General features: G+C 39.8%; 1 protein-coding gene across 1 annotated transcript; it reads right to left on the bottom strand.

Moving 5' to 3' along the window:
- Positions 1 to 1,355: 1,355 nt before the first annotated feature.
- Positions 1,356 to 18,937, bottom strand: slc7a3a (solute carrier family 7 member 3a). The gene is made up of 12 exons (XM_042498728.1): positions 18,846 to 18,937; positions 10,070 to 10,699; positions 9,764 to 9,925; positions 8,673 to 8,856; positions 8,462 to 8,577; positions 6,934 to 7,156; positions 6,707 to 6,846; positions 6,297 to 6,399; positions 5,349 to 5,578; positions 5,058 to 5,224; positions 4,740 to 4,848; positions 1,356 to 4,648 (listed from the first exon to the last, which is right to left on the bottom strand). The coding sequence occupies exons 2-12, from the start codon at positions 10,434 to 10,436 to the stop codon at positions 4,497 to 4,499; spliced, it is 1,953 nt and encodes a 650-aa protein (XP_042354662.1). The 5' UTR covers positions 10,437 to 10,699; positions 18,846 to 18,937; the 3' UTR covers positions 1,356 to 4,496.
- Between the last annotated feature and the right edge of the window lie 307 nt (positions 18,938 to 19,244).

Raw genomic sequence — 19,244 nt, 5'->3', positions numbered from 1 at the left:
ACTAGCTTTCACGGTCTAACTAGCTTAATTTGATAGTAGTAGTTAAAGAAGCTGCAGAGAGGCATGGGGCATTTGCTTGGCTGATTGTGATCATCAAACATTAAAACATACCTTCAAAAAGGGCAATTATAGAAAAATTCTCACCTCAATTAAATTTCACAAAAAATATTTGATAAATTAATTTGTTACTAAGTTAGTCATGTAATTATTTAATTACTGTTTTCAATATCAAACACTTAGGCCTCCATGCATTGGAAACAGATCTCATGTTTGGATACGGAGCCTGCTCTTAAACACACACCTTCGGGTGCCTGCAGTCCATTTATAGATTCAGTCATAACCGTCTCTGTGATCCATGCATGCCTCCATTTTGACTCAAAATTTCCAAAGAAAGAAAACAATTTTTATTTTTGATATATTGTAAATAGCCATTTCACTCCGTATTGGGAATCTCAACAGAAAGAGCAGAATTAATGAAGTTACAAAAAATGTAAGAGAAACACTGAAAGTGAGCAAATTGAGATCATTTGAATTTCACTACAGCTGCACAGACTTCAGGGCAGATTGGCACTTTTTGGAAATTTTTGACAGTGCTAACCACTATACCACTGGGCAGCACAGTGGTGTAGCACTGTTGCCTCACAGCAAGAGGGTCCCTGGTTCAAACCCAGGTTATTTTTTTTTTAATTGTGCATTGGAAGTGTCTTTTTGGAGTGCCTTTTGGAAAGAAACCTATTTAGCACACGCAGTCAACTTTCTGTTCATAGATACAACTGTTCATCCTGTGAATAATAAATCTAAACTGTGAGGTGACAGGAAACACCTTGGTATCACATTACGCAGTCTGTAAGTAATTTGTTTGAAACTAAACCCTGTCAAAGTTCACTGTTTTATGTTGTTGTGACTCTGGGATTATTATAGCACAAGTGTCATCAATAGGAAATGCCTGGAGACATTAATAAAGATTTGCCTTGGGCAAAAATCAGAGGTATGCTGGTTTTTGTGACATTAAACTGACATTGCTGTTGTATAATTTACAGGGATATTGGGTTATAGCATCAGTTCACAGATTGGCGTAATGCTGTGCGCGACCACTAGAGGGCAGCCGTCGTGTGCAGAGATGGAAAGGCAGAAAGGTGTTTCAACACTTCTTTTGTTTTGGGGTGTTAAAGTTGGGGCTTATTCCTACTGAAAAAAACATTTAACATATTAGTCAGAAGTTATTCAAACAGCCCGAGGTCATTTTGTAGCTTAAAGAGTACATTGTTAACATAGTTAAGTGGGGTCACTGGTGACTCACAGAATTTGGCCTGCAGCTTATTCTGAGCATTCTTTAAAAAAATCAAGAAGGTAGATACAAGCATGAATTATTGTTTTATTTTTTTAAAAAACCATTGAAAATACAGCTCGTTTTGTACATGACAGCCATATGTACAGGATATAAAACAAAGACAAAAATAGGTCATTGCTGTTAATGAGATAGCATTGAGGAGGGGAGATGATAGTATTGATTTTTGAAAGGCACAAGGGCTGAGTATGAAGAGTTCTGTGTGACACGAGTCACAGCCACACAGCCTTTAAATGATATCACTGCCAGGCAGAGTTCGAATCTCCAGTGAAAGTCATTACGTATATGAGATGGTCAGAAGTACGGCTGGACTCTTTGTTTTACCAGCCCCAGTGTCTTTCTCAGGCAGAAGGCACCAGTTTGTTGATTCACATCTAAAAACACTGGCTGAATCCAAATCTACCTTTACTGTACATCCCTTCTCCACAAACTTTATGGGTGATATATAAGTTTTGACATGTCTAAAATGAGGGAGCATTTTCTAAGCAAAAACTGAAGCTGTTTAGTGACAGCATCTACAGAAATGCTTCACTATTGCATCCACTCGATCTGTTCAACTTTAAAGGAGACTTGGATTTGTGTAATTTGGGTTTCAGCAGCATTGTGTCAAATGAAATGCCTTTAAGTGTAATTTACAAAAAACATCTACCAAATTATACTCAAGGTAATATGTTAAAGTTTGTTTGTATAATTTACAGCATTATACAAAAAAAGATACAATTTTAAACAAATACTGTACATTCTACAGTAAAGCACTTTACTAAAACGACAAAAATATACTATTAACAATAAGTTATATTGACTCCAGAGGGTTGGGGTAAACTTTTTTTTATATTACACAATTTAGAGACCAACTTTTAGTGGTTAGTCTTTGTTTTTGAAAAGCCCACTTTCAAAAAACATGTTCATTTGGTCAGAAGGGATCACTATTAAATCTTTCGGAGATGCAAGACATTTGCAACAAAAAAAAAAATATGTGGATGTAGCAAGGGGCAAAAAAGGTTTGCACCCTAAAAAAATGTACATGTAACAATGAAAATACATTAACATCTACAACGCATATTAAAATGATTGAGACTGATATGAAAAGGCAAAATGAAACAAAAGAAAGCTACCCCAAACAAACAAAACTATAAATATCTGAATATTAACAGTTCTATCAGAAGTAAATAAAGTAGTACAAATAATATACAGCTGAATAAAATAAAAGTGATGGGAACTCAACAGATAAAGCTGCCGAGGACGAGTTTCAATTGAAACTAAAGAAGAACCTTTCTGAGTTTTTTCACAAGAAAGAAATAACAAAAAGGGGAATGAGATATTTTAGTGGTGATAGAAAAAAGACCCCTTGTTTTGAAACAGATCCCACAGCTCCCAGATCAGCCAGAGGTGGAGAGATTAAAGCACCTGAAGCAAACAGGTCCAAGTATGTAACTGAGGGGGAATTAGTAAACTTATATTTAGGCCCACAAAGTCCTAGAATGAACTTGCATTGAAACAAATATGGGCAAATAAGTGTATAAAAGTGTGTTTTGGAATAACAAAGAGAAGCAGATTAAATCTCTTAACTCCTGCTTTGCTTTTTCAGTTTTAACTTCGATTTCTGTATTTTTATGCCCTTTATGGGTTGAAAGTATTTTGTTACTTTTTTGGCTGTTATAAGTTTTTAAACTTATTTTAGTTATCCGGTGTAGGTTGAAACAAAGGCCACAAGGTGCCCGCAAATACCATTTCAACACAGTCTACATGTGAGACAAACATGGAAAAATTACATATAATATTTCATTGTCGTAAAGCTAACGGGATTTTCCATTTGATTTGAGATAATTGCAGAAAGTAAGCTCTGTGCAAACAAAAGTTTGACACCTATATGTTTTGTTCGGCAAGATTATCTTTATAATGAACAGGTTTTTTTTTTTAAAGTTAATGCAATCGGCAGATGAAAAAAAGCTAACCTTTAAACGAGCCGCACTACGGCTGCATGCCTTCAACGAGGCTATAAAGCTGTGTATGGCATAAAGACAACCTGTAGCCATTTAACTACTTGTTAGCAACCACCTTTTTTAAAAAAAAAAAAAAATTGTAAAAGCTTAAAAAGTTGGGGTGGATTACTGACTGGTGCATTTTACGTCTAGAACAAAATCTTGAAGTCTCTTACGCTTGTGTTCAACACTGACCATATCTAGGCGATCTAACCAAGAAACAATTAAAAAAACAAAAAAATTCTGAGACGAGGGAAATGAGAATGCTAAAATGCTAACCCATTCCTGCACCACTCTATATCATGCCGTTTAAAAAAAACCTGCTGTTTACAATTACTGTATGGCTGTTTTCTGGGAGCAGGGGGAGCAGCGAGGGCGACCTGTAAAAGCAAGTTCTAACGCCTCAGACACTGAAACGTACAGTGTAGATGACATCAACGTTGTCTGTGCTACTGACCTAACTGAGCCAAGGCCCTGACTCTGTAAACCACACAGCCTCAGTGCTACCCTGTTGACACACAAACAAACAGATACAATAAACAAGGACCAATAAAACTATACGTTAACTCTACTGAAGGCTCCGTCACTTGGTGATGACTGCTGCTTAATAAAGTCTAGCTTGCTGATCCGAGCGTCTTGATGATCGTAACCTCACTGGCTCAAGTCATAATTTTTAGTGATAGAAGTTCTTTTACCCACTATTGGGTTAGTGGCTTCACACACAGCCACAGCACACCAAAAAAGGTGAGCAAAGAAGAAACAGCTAAAGTTTAACATTCTTCCAGTTAACGGCTTCATATAACGGAAAACAGAACCTCGTGAGGAGCACCGCGGTACTCTTATGTTAGTCAGGTCCATTCAAAGCATGTGTTATAGGCAGGTAAATATCTCCCGGAGGGCTAAGGCTAAGTACAAACAGACAGATTAAAACAGACACATGGGCCAGAAAGTGGCTCTGTCACAGTGTCTAGCCATCAAGTTAATCAGCCTCCACGTCAGAGGTAAGATGTGTGTGTGTGTGTGGCGTTTTCTTGCCTCTCCTCCCTTTAAACCCAGGGCTGCGTTCCAAGCTGCAAACATTGTGGCATTTGGCTGCCAGTTCAACCAGACTGCCAAAATGAGTGCAGATGCTCTGGCAACACTCCCCAGGTCTGCGTCAGTCTGTATCAGGGGCTGCCCGCCTCCACGTCACCGTCGTCAGGAGCGCCTTTGTAAATGGGGGTCTTGGTCTGCAGCGCGGGCTCGTATTTGCGTGGGGATGACCTTTTGACAGCTTCACTGCTGTTCTTAATACCATAAAAGAAGTAGATGGCGAAACCTGGAGGAGAAATGCAACAGGAAGTTACAAAACAGTCACATGAATGAGTGACACTATAAATGGAATAACAATTTGTCATGTTCAAATGTACCGATAAGCATCCAGACGGCGAAGCGGCACCACGTGCCCCGGTCCAGCTGCATCATGAGGTAGATATTGACGAAAACGCTGAACAGGGGCAACCAGGGGAGCAGAGGGACCTTGAGAGGAAAGAGAAATGGAAGATGTGAAGAAAGGTTTTTAAATCGACCTGGTTCATCTCAAAAACACTCAGAGAGAAAAGGGAACGGCGTGAGCCAGAGAAAAGTGGTTTCTCAGCAACTGACAGTTTGATAATGCCAAAACAAAGACAAAACAGAGAAATCTCTTTTCTGTAACACGAAGTTTGTTTTCAGGGTTTGATCGTTACCTTGAAGGTGAGAGCCTCTTTGCTCTCAGGCTGCCTCCAGATGATGATGACACAGACAACACAGAGCAGAGTCAAGATGACACAGGGCGCCACAACAGCTGCGTGCCCGGCCAGCAACTCAGGGAGATAGTTTGCCAAGAAAACGCACAGTACAGTGATAAAAATGGCTGCAGGGAGAGACAGAAGGATATAAAGTCACTTATAATGTGGTGACAAAATGCAAATTAACGTATTCTTATCAGTGGAGTCAACGACAAAATTTGTCTTCAGTATCCTCTCAAACGCACTTACAAATGATAGCAGTGGTGGCGTAGACAATGTGCCCAGAGGTCTGCGTCGGGGTCTTTCCGCTCGGGCAGAAGAGCAGCTTGGCGGTGAAGGTCTCTCGCAGCAGCCTCTCCTCCGTCTCCATGCCATGCTCGTCGCCGCTGTCTCCTCCGCTCACAGCGATCATCTCCCCTTCTACCAGCTCCACCAGCTTCTCTGTCTGACTGGACGAACTCAGGCTGCCTGGCTGGTACCTGTGGAGGAAGTGGGTAAAACGTCAAAGGATTGTTTTTCGTTGCATAACTTAACAGAAAATTATCCCAATAGATAGAAATGTGTGTAACTAAGTACATTTACTCAAGTACTGTATTTAAATACAGTCTTGAGGTACTTGCACTTTAGTCGTGTATTTTCATTCCATGCTACTTTATACTTCACCTCCACTTCATCTTAAGGGTTAATATGGCTCTTTTTACTCCACCTCATGTGATCACAAAAGTTACATGTAACTTCGTTTATTTATAATTTCTGTTATGATTATCAGTGAAGTGAGCAGGCAGTACATAGAGTAATTTCAGTTAGCCCCATTTTTAACAGCTGCAACTTAAAAGTGATAAACACATGAATGCATCAGTAATTATAATCCAGTTTTATAATAGTATGCATTATTCTGAAATGGGCTCATTCTGCATAATGAGTACTTTTACTGTTGGTACTTCAAGTACATTATGATGCTAAAACTTTTGTCCTTTTAATTATGCAAGATCTGATTGCAGAAAATATTTCTACACTGTGGTATTAGTACTTTTACTCTAGTAAAATATCAGAGTATTTGATCCGCTATTAGATACAACTTTTATTTTAAACTGGCCTCATTGTAACTTGGCGATGACATTAGTGCAGCAGCTGCTGGAGATTATTTAACACATCGTTTCAACTCCGAGAGCGTGAATGTAGAGAATAAGTGCTTACCTGAGGATGAGGACACAGATGGCCACAAGAGAGTACGCCAACAGAGTTCCAATGGACATGAGGTCAACCAGAGCTGCCAGGTCGAACAGGAAGGCCATCAGAGCTGTAGGAAGACAGTGAAGGAAGAAAAACAAAGAAATGCTTTAATGTTCAAGACTGTCCACATTGTACGCATGGACCAAAAAAAAGCCTCTTCGTATCTGTTTTTGCAGACTTTTCTTGCAGAATTATTAATCCTGAACTGTCAGGCTGCTACATACAGCTGAGGCAGGAGACAGCGCTGTGGCCCTGGCAAACTGCAAACATCAGCTCTCAACTGATTTGACAACATGGGATAGACACAGCAAACACAGCAACAACTGTGGCAGGATAAAGAGAGAAAAAGACACAAATTGAGGTAGTGAGCTTACCTGCAACGACACCAGAAGCGATGGTAGCCAGCAGAGGAGTTTTTGTGCGAGCGTTCATCCTGGACAGAATACGGAACAGCAGCCCATCCTCTGCCATGGCGTAGATAACGCGGGGCATGGGGAACATCGAGCCAAGGAGGCTGGGGGAAAAAATGGAAAAAATGAGCAGTTAGTATTAAACGTAGGCTTTGTAAAAGAAGACGTGAGAAAATAATTTTCATCCTTACCTGGTGGACAGAGCGCAGAGAGAGCCCACGGCTACGATGTATCTGGCCGGAGACCAGCCGACGTAGGTGAAAGCCTCAGGCAGAGGACTCTGGGTGTTCAGCTGGTAGTATGGCATCATGAGGGTGAGAGCGGCAGACACGCCAAAGTAAGCGAAAAAACAGATCAGCAGTGAGGCGACAATGCCGATAGGTATGGAGCGCATGGGGTTCTTTGCTTCTTCACCTGAGCACAGCAGAGGAAACGAAACAAAAAAGATTAGTTGATGGTCTTGGCATAGTAAGTAAAAAGGTTACATGTAAAAAGTGTTCAATACAGGAAACAGGTGCTAAGCGATGCAGAAATTTTCTACGGTCTATTCATGTAGCAAAGAAAACCTATTACCACACATGTAACCATTAAAGGTCAACAAGTTCCCATGTCACAGAAAAGACGAGACTGACTACCTATGCAATATGTCTTTGTGGAAACATTGTCATTAACATTCTCAGTAAGAAGCACTTATGAACAAAAAACAGAGAAATATACCGGGAATTAAAAAAAAAAAAAAGACACCCAAGATCTTGATGATATGCATGTATGAAAAGACGTGCTTATTGTACATTTTTTGTGCATACCAAGCAAGAAATTGTAAGTGACAAATTGGAGGGGCACATTTTTTGACAAACAGTGAGTGAGAGGGCTGGAGCCATAAGCTGCTGAACAGGCTGAAATGTAACAGGTTTATTTGCACTGTCACTGCACATCTACTTAAAATTCCTCTTTGGCCACTGAAAGGCTATGATTGTTAGAAAAGTCTGACACCATTACAAGAAAGGATCTCTACAGGGATAAACCTTTTTGTTTATAGGTAAGATCCTTTTTGATTAAACAGAAACGGCCTTGAATTTGCCATTGTCAGATACACAAGACGCTACTTTAATAAACAGTAATTTAAGCAAGTTCAGAGCCAGCTTATTTTTACATTTAACTGGATGAATTAAGGGATTATTTAAACCGAACCAGAGTTGCTGACTGTTGAAACAGTAAAAAGACGAACCATGATGGTTTTTGTGAGTTTTATTTTGTTTCTGTTGACTTTGAATGAAGTGCGTTTTTCGATGATAGAATTACAGTTTATTGAAATGCAGTCCGGTGGGTTTGGCAATTTCGGAGCTTTTTCAGATCAAACAAAATTGTCTATATGTGTAGGGATTCTTTTCATAATGATGTCAGACACTCAGTAAACTGAGCCGGTCAATGACAAAAACAAACATTTTTAGTGGATGTTAGGCTAACTGATGGTGCAAACATGCCCCAAGTGTTTACATTGCCGCCTGTTTTAACAGCTGTCGGCTGCAGTCCACACGCTGAACACTGGGTCAATTTCAAAATTTGTTTTGCCTATTAGTCACACAAAAGCATTGGGAAGCAGGTTGAAAAACACCATTTCCTTTTAAGAAAGCATATTAATGTCTGTTTATTGTTTATATGGCCCTTTTTCTGACATTGCTTATCATAGTATTATTTATTAATGTTCAAACCACCCACTTGTCGTTGCAATGCAGTCAAAGCCCACAAAGGCGTAGAAGCAGGTGGCAGCACCAGACAGGACTCCAGTCAGGCCAAACGGAGCAAAGCCACCCGTGCCAAATTCCTCCTCAACTCTTGAGTGGCAGAAAAAGAGAACACGTTTAACAATCAAACACAGGTGAAACAGTAAAACTACAAGTTTATTTGCTGGCAGCTGTCAAATACTGACTTCATAGCTCCGCTGCCGTTGGTGCTGTTTATGTAGCTGATGTAGTCATCCTCTGTCAGGTTCCAGTTTGCTGCGTCTCCCTTAACAAACCCAGAGATAATGACGAAGCCCAGAACCACCAGATTGATGCCTGTGAAGATCTTATTCACCAGCGCTGACTCGTTCACACCGAAGGCCAGAAGTCCTGAGAGGAGCGGGATGTAACAGCGAGAGAAGGGAGAATTCATATTTCAGCATCAATAACAACATGTCCTGCTATGTGGGTGGATGTGTTCGGATTTCATAACATCCAACATACCATCAGTCAACAACACCAATCATTTCTTTCTAACACTGCTACTGGCATACCACAAAAACTGTAAAACCAGTGTGACAACTGTTCTGGCTGTTATGCAATGTTTTTATAGTGACTTTGTAAATGTGGACAGCAATAATTAAACTGATGGCACATTTATAAAATACACGTATTAAAAAAAGCTATGGAGTCAGCTAAAGAAGGAAAATATTTCCTGAGTTTAATTAAAAAATTTAGACATTAAACTTTCTACTACTTTAGGATAGAGACTGCATTAATAAAAACAGTAATTTTACTTCACTGAACACAGGAGTTGCTGGTCTACTGCTGTCTTCATCGGGTGGTGTGAAAAGTGGAGAAAATATTCCCAATATAGTGTATACTCAAACTGATATTGATTTTTTTTTTAACATTTTGTACATTGCTTGGCTTCTGTGTCGGTGGATTTAGTTTAATGAGCACAGCAGAAATGTCAGATAGGTTGAACGACTGCGTTTAACTTTATATCTTTAAATGTTACAGTTATGACTGAAAATGGCTACAGAAGTTAACAAGTTTGCTAAACTCACATTAATCTGCATTGACACCATTTACCTATTGTCTGTTGGGATATGACCGTTGTTATTAACGCAATGTTACGGTAGTTCTGTCAATAGGAAATATATTTCTTAATTTTTTATCCCACATTATATTATTAATCTGGCTCAGAGTTATTTTGTAACCACCAGAGAAGATCACGACCCCCAGGTTGTGAACCACTGAGAATAATGACGAATGATGAGCAGGGCTGACTCACCAGTGAGCAGCAGTACCAAGATGAGGGCGAATATGTCCGGGTACTCTGCCAGCACATTCCCTGGAACTTTCATTGTCATCGAAGCTTTAAAGAAGTCAGAGATCTTTTGTTCCACCAAGCTGTCAAACGTTGAGCTCCACGCCCTGGCCACACTTGCCGTACCTAAAAGCGAAGCCGAAGAAACTTGCATAAATCAACAATGTGGAAAATGACTCATTGTTTCTTTTTTTTTTTCTTCTCTAGATTATCAATTGGGACTTTAGCAAACTTTTAAATGTACAGAGAAACACAACATAAAAAGCTCACCTATCACATACGAGAGGATGAGGTTCCATCCTGTGATGAAGGCCCAGATTTCTCCAACTGTCACATAGCTGTAAAGGTACGCAGAGCCTGTTTTGGGGACACGGGCGCCAAATTCAGCATAACATAGGCCGGCCAACATTGAGGACAGAGCAGCAATGAGGAAGCAGAGGACAATAGCCGGTCCTGCTTTTTCACGTGCAACCTCGCCAGCGAGGACGTAGACACCAGCGCCGAGTGTGGAACCCACCCCCAAGGCAATGAGGTCCAGGGTGGACAGACAGCGAGCGAATCGGGTCTCTTCACCAGAGCAGTCTAATGCCCGGCGACGCAGCAGGGTTTTGCCAATGTTGGTCAGCTTGCTGGCCATATTTGCTGTGACTGTGTGTGGGCGAGGAACCAGACTATGTGTTTTAAATCCTCCTAGTGTGGGTGTGTGTGATTGACACAGCTGAGAACACGTGTGACTGGTCTGGGAGTATAGTACTTTGAGCAGATGGGTAGGTGAACCAAGTGCTTGGTTACGATTGGTCCTTTAGTGTAGGTGTGACGACTTTGGCAACAGTCACTCGAGCACAGGAACAGGAAGCAGCAGGTCTGTGGTCGTGGTATTTTGCAGCAGCAGATTAGAACCTGTGAGAAAATGCAAAAAACAAGAGCTCAAAACAGGGAACTATTCAGTAACTGCCAAAACATTTCACACAGCTCTGTGTTTGGCACTGTGAGCACCATTTCTGGAAAGAAATTACATTATAATTCCACTGCAAACTGCAGCAAAGAAAAAACTCAAAGATTCAAAGGACAAGCTCAAAGATTATGTCATTTTTACATTGAATATCCCACCTAGACCATGAAAATCAGCTGGACATCTTTATAGCATGGGTTGTCAAGTTTACTTGCAAAGTCTGATATCACATACTAGGAGTGGGATAAATTTTGGAGCCCAGTAGAACCGGGAAATAGTGATTTTGGAAAAGTTCCTGAAATAACATTCTCCTCTTCTGCAGAAAGGGGACAGTCAGTAGGCAGGTTTAAAGAAACAACAAAAAGACACTTCACGAGAACCTGTATGAATACCAGTTACGTAACTTCCAGGAATTCATGCCTCCGCCCTCACAGCATAGTAGCACATCATGAGACGCAGTAGTAGGGCACAGAGAGATCTCATAAAAGGTCAAAGAAAACTTAACACTATCCTACTTAATTCTGCCTTGACAAATAAACCTGCAATAGTACACACCTTTATAAAAACACAAGGGCACCCAGTTCAATTCCTCAATGCTCCCTTACTGCGAGAGAGGGCACTCTACTATTTGTTTTATGTTCTTTTTAGCAAATAGAAGTCGACAAGGAGAAGCCTGGGAACGCCAGAGGCTGTAAAGGGATGATATGGTTCAGTTCTGCAAGCTAATATCAACAAGGGAGAGGAGGACAGCATGAACCAGGAGCTGGATAAGGTGAACCAGCTGCACTGGGAGAAGCATGATGAACAGATCAAACACACTGTATCTATATAAAATGACCCTTACCCTATATAAAAACTACAAGAAAAGTTCAAATAACCAAAAAATTATCCTAGACATTAGATTAGAACTGTAGTTGCATGAATAATATCTCCTTAGAAAGTTACATTTCTATTTAATCATGTAAAAACGCACTTGAGCGTGATGATCGTTACCTTTCCTCAAGGAGTAACTAAACCTCCAAACCTCTTTCCACATGGAAACCAGTGTGCATGGGTATTTCGTAGTTTTTGATGGATTGATGGACAAAAAAACAAAAGAAACAGACACAACCATCCTCAAGGACAACAGCACCATATCAGCAGTAATAACGTCACCAGTTAGGAGCTTGTCAAGTTTTAAAAAAGGGTGAGTGATAATGATTACACCAGTGTCTGCAAAACACACTGTGTGCACGCACACACACACACACACACAGTCCAAACAGGCCAAGGACACTAAGTGCAGCACACTTGACCATGACAGATACAAAGTTTTTTGTTTGTCGTAGATCACTATTTGAACATAACTTAAAAAGGCTGAAATGTAACGACACAAACGAGCAAAAAGCTACATTACAAAAGGACAACCAGCAGCCTACAAGTTATTTGTGGCAAGAGGCTCTACACGATATTTATCTACAATGTTTACTGACTTTTACGTTTGGATTTGTAATGGTGATATGCTTATTTTTTGGTAAATGTAGTGTGGTGTTCAAACAAGTCAGACTAGTTCACTCCACCTCAATGAAATACTCAACCGAGATAAGGCAACGTGTACTCTGTCACACAGCTGCTAGTTTAAACACATATGAAGAGATTAAATAGATGACTAATTTATCTATAAGCCTCATATAAATATAAATGGCAACTTTTAGAATAAATGAATTCTTCTAAAATTAGCAGATAGAGACTCATCTTGCCCTGTTTCATTAACAATCCAACATTTGTCTTCGGTCAAAAAAGCTCAGTGCATCATGTTTCAAAATAAAATGTTGACTATGAGTGCCCATATGCAAGAAATGCCAGATGAATTCATTGTTGCAGCACATTGTTATTTGAGGTATCACATGCGTTGGCGCGTGCAAGTCTTAGCAAAGCCATGCTTCTAAAGTCATGGACATGGGAAGCCTATCTTATCTGCAAAATACTACACTATTTTTATGACTACTACAACCAACACCTACATGACTAACCATTAACAATTTGGTAAAAATGGACCATGACAATGGTTAACTTGCTCGAGGTTGCATGATCATAAATTAACTCCAAACTGTCCTGAAAGGGTGAATATACATAAATATGAGCATTAGAGCGACCAAATAATCGAAGAAATACAGTACTTGTGATTATTGTGGAGATAAACGGTATGAAAATTTCACATTGCAATTATAGCGACCCAAATAATTATAGGTATTATTAAGGTATTGTTAAAAATGGGCTTTAAATGTTCAAAAAATACTGAGACACATACTGAAAACACTTACAACACTTACACAAATAATTAGTGGCGCTAAACACTTCTTGTTTGCATAAACTTTTAAATAAAAGCCATTACTTCATGTAAACATATGAAAACCATTTCAAATGTGCATCAACAAGATGGCACCATATGGCCTTGCTAACTTTGGTTGATTCTGGATAGTATTTACCATAAGTTAATCAAAGTGCTGTAATCAAACACTGTTTTAATATCTAAAGCTTCAAGAGAAAATACTAATCGATGGGAATTTAATCATGGTTGACTGAGAAACTTTTAATCACTTCATCCTTTAATTATTCTGCAGCATCAAAGGTAACGTTTCACTGAGTCTGAAGCTATTTATGCAATGATACCCGATTCCTCTGTGTGAGTGCTGAGAAAGAGGACAAACATTTCAGGGCTATCAGTCACTTCAGCGATCAGGCAGCAAAGAGAAGAAGTGAAACACTAACCCAGCATCACAGGGAACGGTGAGGCACAGTGTCAGTGTGCTGGTCTACCTGGATCGCGGTTATGCAAAAATGCCATTTCACTATTATCACCTTCGCCAAGGAGGTTAGGATTTCAGTTTGGTTTGTCTGTTTCTCTGCAGTGTTTTGGAAAAACTACTGGTCCAATTTTTGTGAAATTTAGCTGAAAGGTGTAGCATGGGTCAAGAAAAACTTGAAAATAATATAACATACATAGCCGAGCACAGGGTGTCTAGAATCTAGATCTAGATTAGATACTTAAATTTAATGCTTTCTTTTAAACAAAATCAAGACTAATTTTTGGACAAATTGTTTCCTTATTTAAGAATTGCAGGTAAGTACAAAAGTGATGAGTATATATGGTCCTGTGCACAGTATGAGTGAGGAAAGAAACTCCTGATACATCACAGTACTGCAAGATTTTGCGTGGAAATATAGTATCAATACACGGATGCCATGTATTGAATTTTTTTTGAACAGAAAATTACTAATGCAAAAACAAATACAAATCTAATTTTTGGGAGCCTTCTAAAATATAGAATCAGTTGCTGTTCACTCAAAAGATGCAAGAAGTGAGAAGAACAGACTGAAAACTTATTGGATCAAACAGTTTTCCTTTGGGGACAGCCTACTGAAAAAAAAAAGTAAAATCCCGACTTAATTGTGTTGTGACTTAAGTATCATGATAACACAGAGGCAGGTTTTATGCAGAAAAACAGTTGTCAGAGAGCATTCGTTAATCTACATTTTGCTAAGACAGTATTTATAAAACAAAATGAAAGACATTTTAAAAACAACTTTTAAGGCCCTGCAAACACCTTGAAGCAATATGCAAAACGTAAAGTGGCTTGAAACACGTTTTGATACTAACAAGCTTGTATTTCTTAGGGTTACTGGATTGTACACACGGATCTGGCAACACGATCTCACGATGTCACGAGTTCAGTTCATATGAAATTTAAGGTCACACAGTACATTACACATTTTTAAAAGGAAGAAGAGGAAAAGGGTCTTTTCGGTGTAGATTATGCTGTGGTCTAATTTTGGCCTGTTCTTTTTCATTACACACAGGATACACGCTCTCACAATGTCTCAGTACAATGACAATATTCTATTAATACCACAAAGACAACACAACCTATTTTATCAAAGTTTTTCTAGTCTAACATTTCAAAAGAGAATATCCTGCCTCGTACAGTTAAGTGTTGGGAGAAAAAAAGACAAACACTGCCAAACAATGAAATATAAACAACACAGAGAAAGCACCCAACAATAAACACTCGGCCCTCTGAAGACTGATGGGAAACTGGTACACGGTGGATATTCTCCCACTTGGTGTGACATTCCAGGACGTTTTCCACTCACACACCAGGAACTGAGATCTGAGATTGTCGGTGCTGTGTCAATAAACAGTTATTACTAATACTGTGCCCGCCTGGCTGTGATCTCCACGGGGGGTGTGAACCAAACCTGCACACTCACCCTCACTAAGCAGGACAAAAGCGCTCAACTGTGACCGTGAAAACTGAAAAGACCTTCATGATCAAACACTGGACAATTTCATTACTGACTGAAAATTAAAGTTTGTTTCAAAAAAAAAATTGAAATTTGTCGTGAAATGCCTGGATTTTATGTCTGTTGCAACATGCAGACCTGCTTCCTGTACGGCCTCCTTTAAGGGTGGTCTAATTAAAGTGATGCCGGAGCTGCGTTTAACCTGGTGGATGTCTTAGTCACGTCAGCTAGTCTCTAATCTTTTCCTTGTGGTTTTCACGAGGGTGCCCGTTTGTGTGAGCGGGGCAGGTTTACTGTATGCCAGGTTGCACGAAGTTGTGTCTCACAAATGTGCCGTCTCGGAGCTCCACTACGCAACAACCCACATGAAAAAACCAGTGCGCTACCTGCGGCCATTTTATGTTCTCACTCTAGAAATGAATACACTTAAGCTAAGCTGGGAAGCAAATATTAAGTGCTGACAAGTGGATTTCTGCGTCACATGTTTGTTAACTTTCTTTAGCAAAACCACAAACGGTATATTCAGGTTCTTTCAACTGGGACAAACTAAAAGGCTCTTAATGTTGGAGGACTAGGACCAGCGATTCGGGCCGGCAGTGCTCCGGTTACAGCAGGCTTCTGGGATAATGGTCCTGTTACTTGACTTAGCATTGCTGCAACTGCTGCCACAGACTCTAAGAGGATTACCTGGAGAAGAAACAAACCTGCTAACCTCATTATAGCTTGTTGCTGGTCCTCATTCTACTGATACAAACAACGCATGGCTTTGTTTTGACTGCCACCTTTGACAACAACAACAACTACACAGCTCCATGGTTATATAACCAGATCAGACGTGTTATTTCTGCTATATCATAGTGGCTTTATCAATTGATATTGCGACGGTACTGTAGGTTTGAGTATTAACATGATATTTAACAATGAGAATTTTAATAAATAATCACCAGTAATGTGGATATAATAACTAAGTGGCTAAAGGCAATACTGTATCAGTCTATCCCCAATAATAATAATAAAAGTAATCCTAGAGTCAACGCAACTATAGCTTTGAAAAGTAGAAATATACTACTATTAACTACAGCTTTTTGGAAAAAGTAATGTATCTAGTTTGCAAAAGGAAAAATCAAATTGACAATGTACATGTGGTACAAAACTATATAACAAAATCCACAAAAAGTCACATGCCAACAAAAAATGCCACTCAACTGAGATTACTGTTAAAAGTGCCCATTGGTTCACAGGTCATAAACCAAAAAAACACTATTCATGTGGATGTGAGATTAATGTCAGCTTTGTTTGGTTATTTTGGTTACGTCCATCGGGCAGATGCCTGCATGCAGAGACTAGAGCTGCGTTGGGGGTATCGCACCAAGCAGGATTACACAGTTAGCCAGGTAACTTCTGAAGTAGCATGTGACAAGTTCCCTGGACATTTGTCAATAAATAACAATAATCAATACTTGTGGTTAAAAGGGATTCAATTACAACAGAGAATCAATTGTAAAATAAAAAAATAAAAATCATTCTTTTGCCTTTATGGTCCGAAATTAATAGTAGTTTCATAAGTTAACTAAACAAAAATGGTAAAAAAGGTAATGTAACTACTTCAGTCACTTTGCAAATATGAACGTATGAGCCACCAGGCTACTGCAAAATGTTGTGAAACTACTCGTTTCATGTTGCTCATTTGTGGGGCCAGCAGGTGAACAAAGGGAACAAGATGTTCAGTACCCTGCGGGGCCAACATCCACTGAAATGGGTGAACGTGACCTTGCATAACCCTGGAAGGTACACTGTATCTTGACCGGCTGTATCGGGTCAGTGAGTCATTCTTCAGGCATCACGCACACAGACAATGGTTTTCCAGGTGTTTGAAGTCATGAACAGTTCGTCTTTTGAGCCAGAAATATGTTTGTATGTATAAGATACCCTTTAGTTTGCACATAAAGGCGGTATGTGTTTTTGTTTATGCGTGTTGGTGTTCAGTAAAGTATGCGTGTGGACAGACCGACCACCGAGACTGAACTGAACGACCCTTTAAGTCACCTGGCTGCAAACCAGCACTCCTGCCAAAAACTGCTCCGTGCTGTGAGATGGAATGTGACAAATTAAGGATCTGTTCACTTTCCCATAACCATCACTAACATGAACACTCTCAGGAGCATAAGTACAAATCAACATCAGCAGGAAACTTTCACATGCAGAGATATGACTACAACAGGTCAGAGAAAACAACGCCATGTGCAGATCAAATAAAATTATGATAAGACATACAAATATCAAGTGGCTTAACATTTGTTCGTCGAATGTTCAATATCCTACAGAAAACTGACAGTTAGTGTTGCAATGGTATGGGATAACTGTCTTAGAAAATACAGAATCATCATTATTATCAGTCAGAATTACCCTTAAAGGAATAAAAACAGAAGGGTTAGATTTTGTTGAACAAAAATTGCATTACCACAATTGCCACTTGAAATCTTTTTTTTTTTTGTATGTTTAAAAAGTCCCATGTTTGAAACTAACTAAAATAAAAGTGAGATTCTCCATCCAGCTGCAATCTTTTTCAATATCCTTAATCAGCAAATGTAGACGGCATTAAGAAGAGACAGCTTCAGAGAGTTCATCACCAAAAAAGCTTTTGTGATTGTCTCTTTCTGAATGTAGTGACTGGCAAGGTATGACTAACTTTGATCGACACTTTCTTAACCATATTCACAATCGGGTATTTATGAATTTATGCATTTAAACACATTTTAACTACTGAAGAGGCTCTAAACCGGCTGATGCAACCCAAGCATGGTAACACCCTGAACGCGGACCACCTGGCTGTGAACACAACCCGGAAGGATGACTCACTCACGACCCTCACGGATATTAAGTATCGTGGTTGATATATAAAAACTACATTTGTTTTACACTTAAAACAGCCTTACTTACTACACAAGCGATGTTCAGCTGTCCATCTGTCAGGGCATGAAGCGCCAGCTAGCTACGTGGCTTCGGTCGGTTCTCGCGTGGTGCTAATGTTGCTTTCAGAGATTACGGAAACATGTTGATTGTAATGTACACACTAAAGTGGTGTTAATCGCGTGAAGCGATTAGCGGTAGCAGGTGACACTCTTTTAATTATTAACCTAACGTGGCAATGTTGCGTCAGCTTTGAGAATCACATCTTGCAGTAAAGACCGTTTTGTGTGATAATTATTTATTGGATTGTGAGGAATTGGACGCTTTGTGGGGTCTTTGAACGCAACATTACGGTCATCCCACGCCTAGCTTGTACGCCCTACTAGCAAAGTGCTCTAGCCGGCAGGGACCAAAACAATGAATGGAGACTCGTAGTGCTAACACGGAAATGTGTCAAGCAGTGTGTTTTAAATTATTTTTTAACCGTCTGAACATTTTCCCATCACTTTTTTGATGTCACGTTTCTACTACTGTTTTGGTTTTCCGTGCCCGCGACAGCACATCAGCTGATTCCCCGCTCAAATTACAAATTAAGCCGCCTAACGAAACCTCGACCACCGTGAATAAACTCGAAAATGTGTTTAACAGTCGGCTAGAAACGGCCTTTTTAAATTGGGAATTATAAACCACCGAGTAAAGTTGAGCCTCGTTATGTTCTTTGTAAACATTAGTGCGCCAATACAACTGAACACATGAGGGAGGATTGCATCAGTCCACTTTTACGACCCGGTGAACTAAACGACAGGAAAAAGGCGGCGGGTACAGTGCTGTTACAAGACGACTTCGATAAGAAAATAAAACATTTAGTTGTAAAAACTGAAACATGATGAAGGACATTACCTTTAATGTCTTCTGGTTGACGTGCTGAGACTGTAGAGGTGCTGTTGCCGTGGTCGCTGATGAAATATCCCGCTCAGATGTGGTTGTGTGGTTTTGCTCCGCCGGGAGGGGCGGGGTGTGTACAAACAAACTGACGCAAGTGGGAGGTGGAGCTTTCCGCTCATGAATGGAAATAAAGACGTAAGAATATATTTACCTTTCTGATAAGGTCGAAGTGCACTGCTGAATATATATAAGAGCTGAAACGAGACAAGAAAACAATAATCACAAGAATAAGTGTTTAAGATACATAAAGTGAGCACACGTGAGAGAGAATACTGTGTGTGCGCGTGCTTTGCCGTAGTAGGAATGCCCATATATGGAAACCTAACCTTAGCGCTATGTATAGGGCCTATACTA

Source organism: Plectropomus leopardus, chromosome 13 (genome assembly GCF_008729295.1).
Source record: "Plectropomus leopardus isolate mb chromosome 13, YSFRI_Pleo_2.0, whole genome shotgun sequence".
In the NCBI taxonomy this organism is placed as follows: Eukaryota; Metazoa; Chordata; class Actinopteri; order Perciformes; family Serranidae; genus Plectropomus; species Plectropomus leopardus.
Note: the sequence above shows the minus strand (reverse complement) of the source record. Positions and strands in the feature narration are given on the sequence as shown.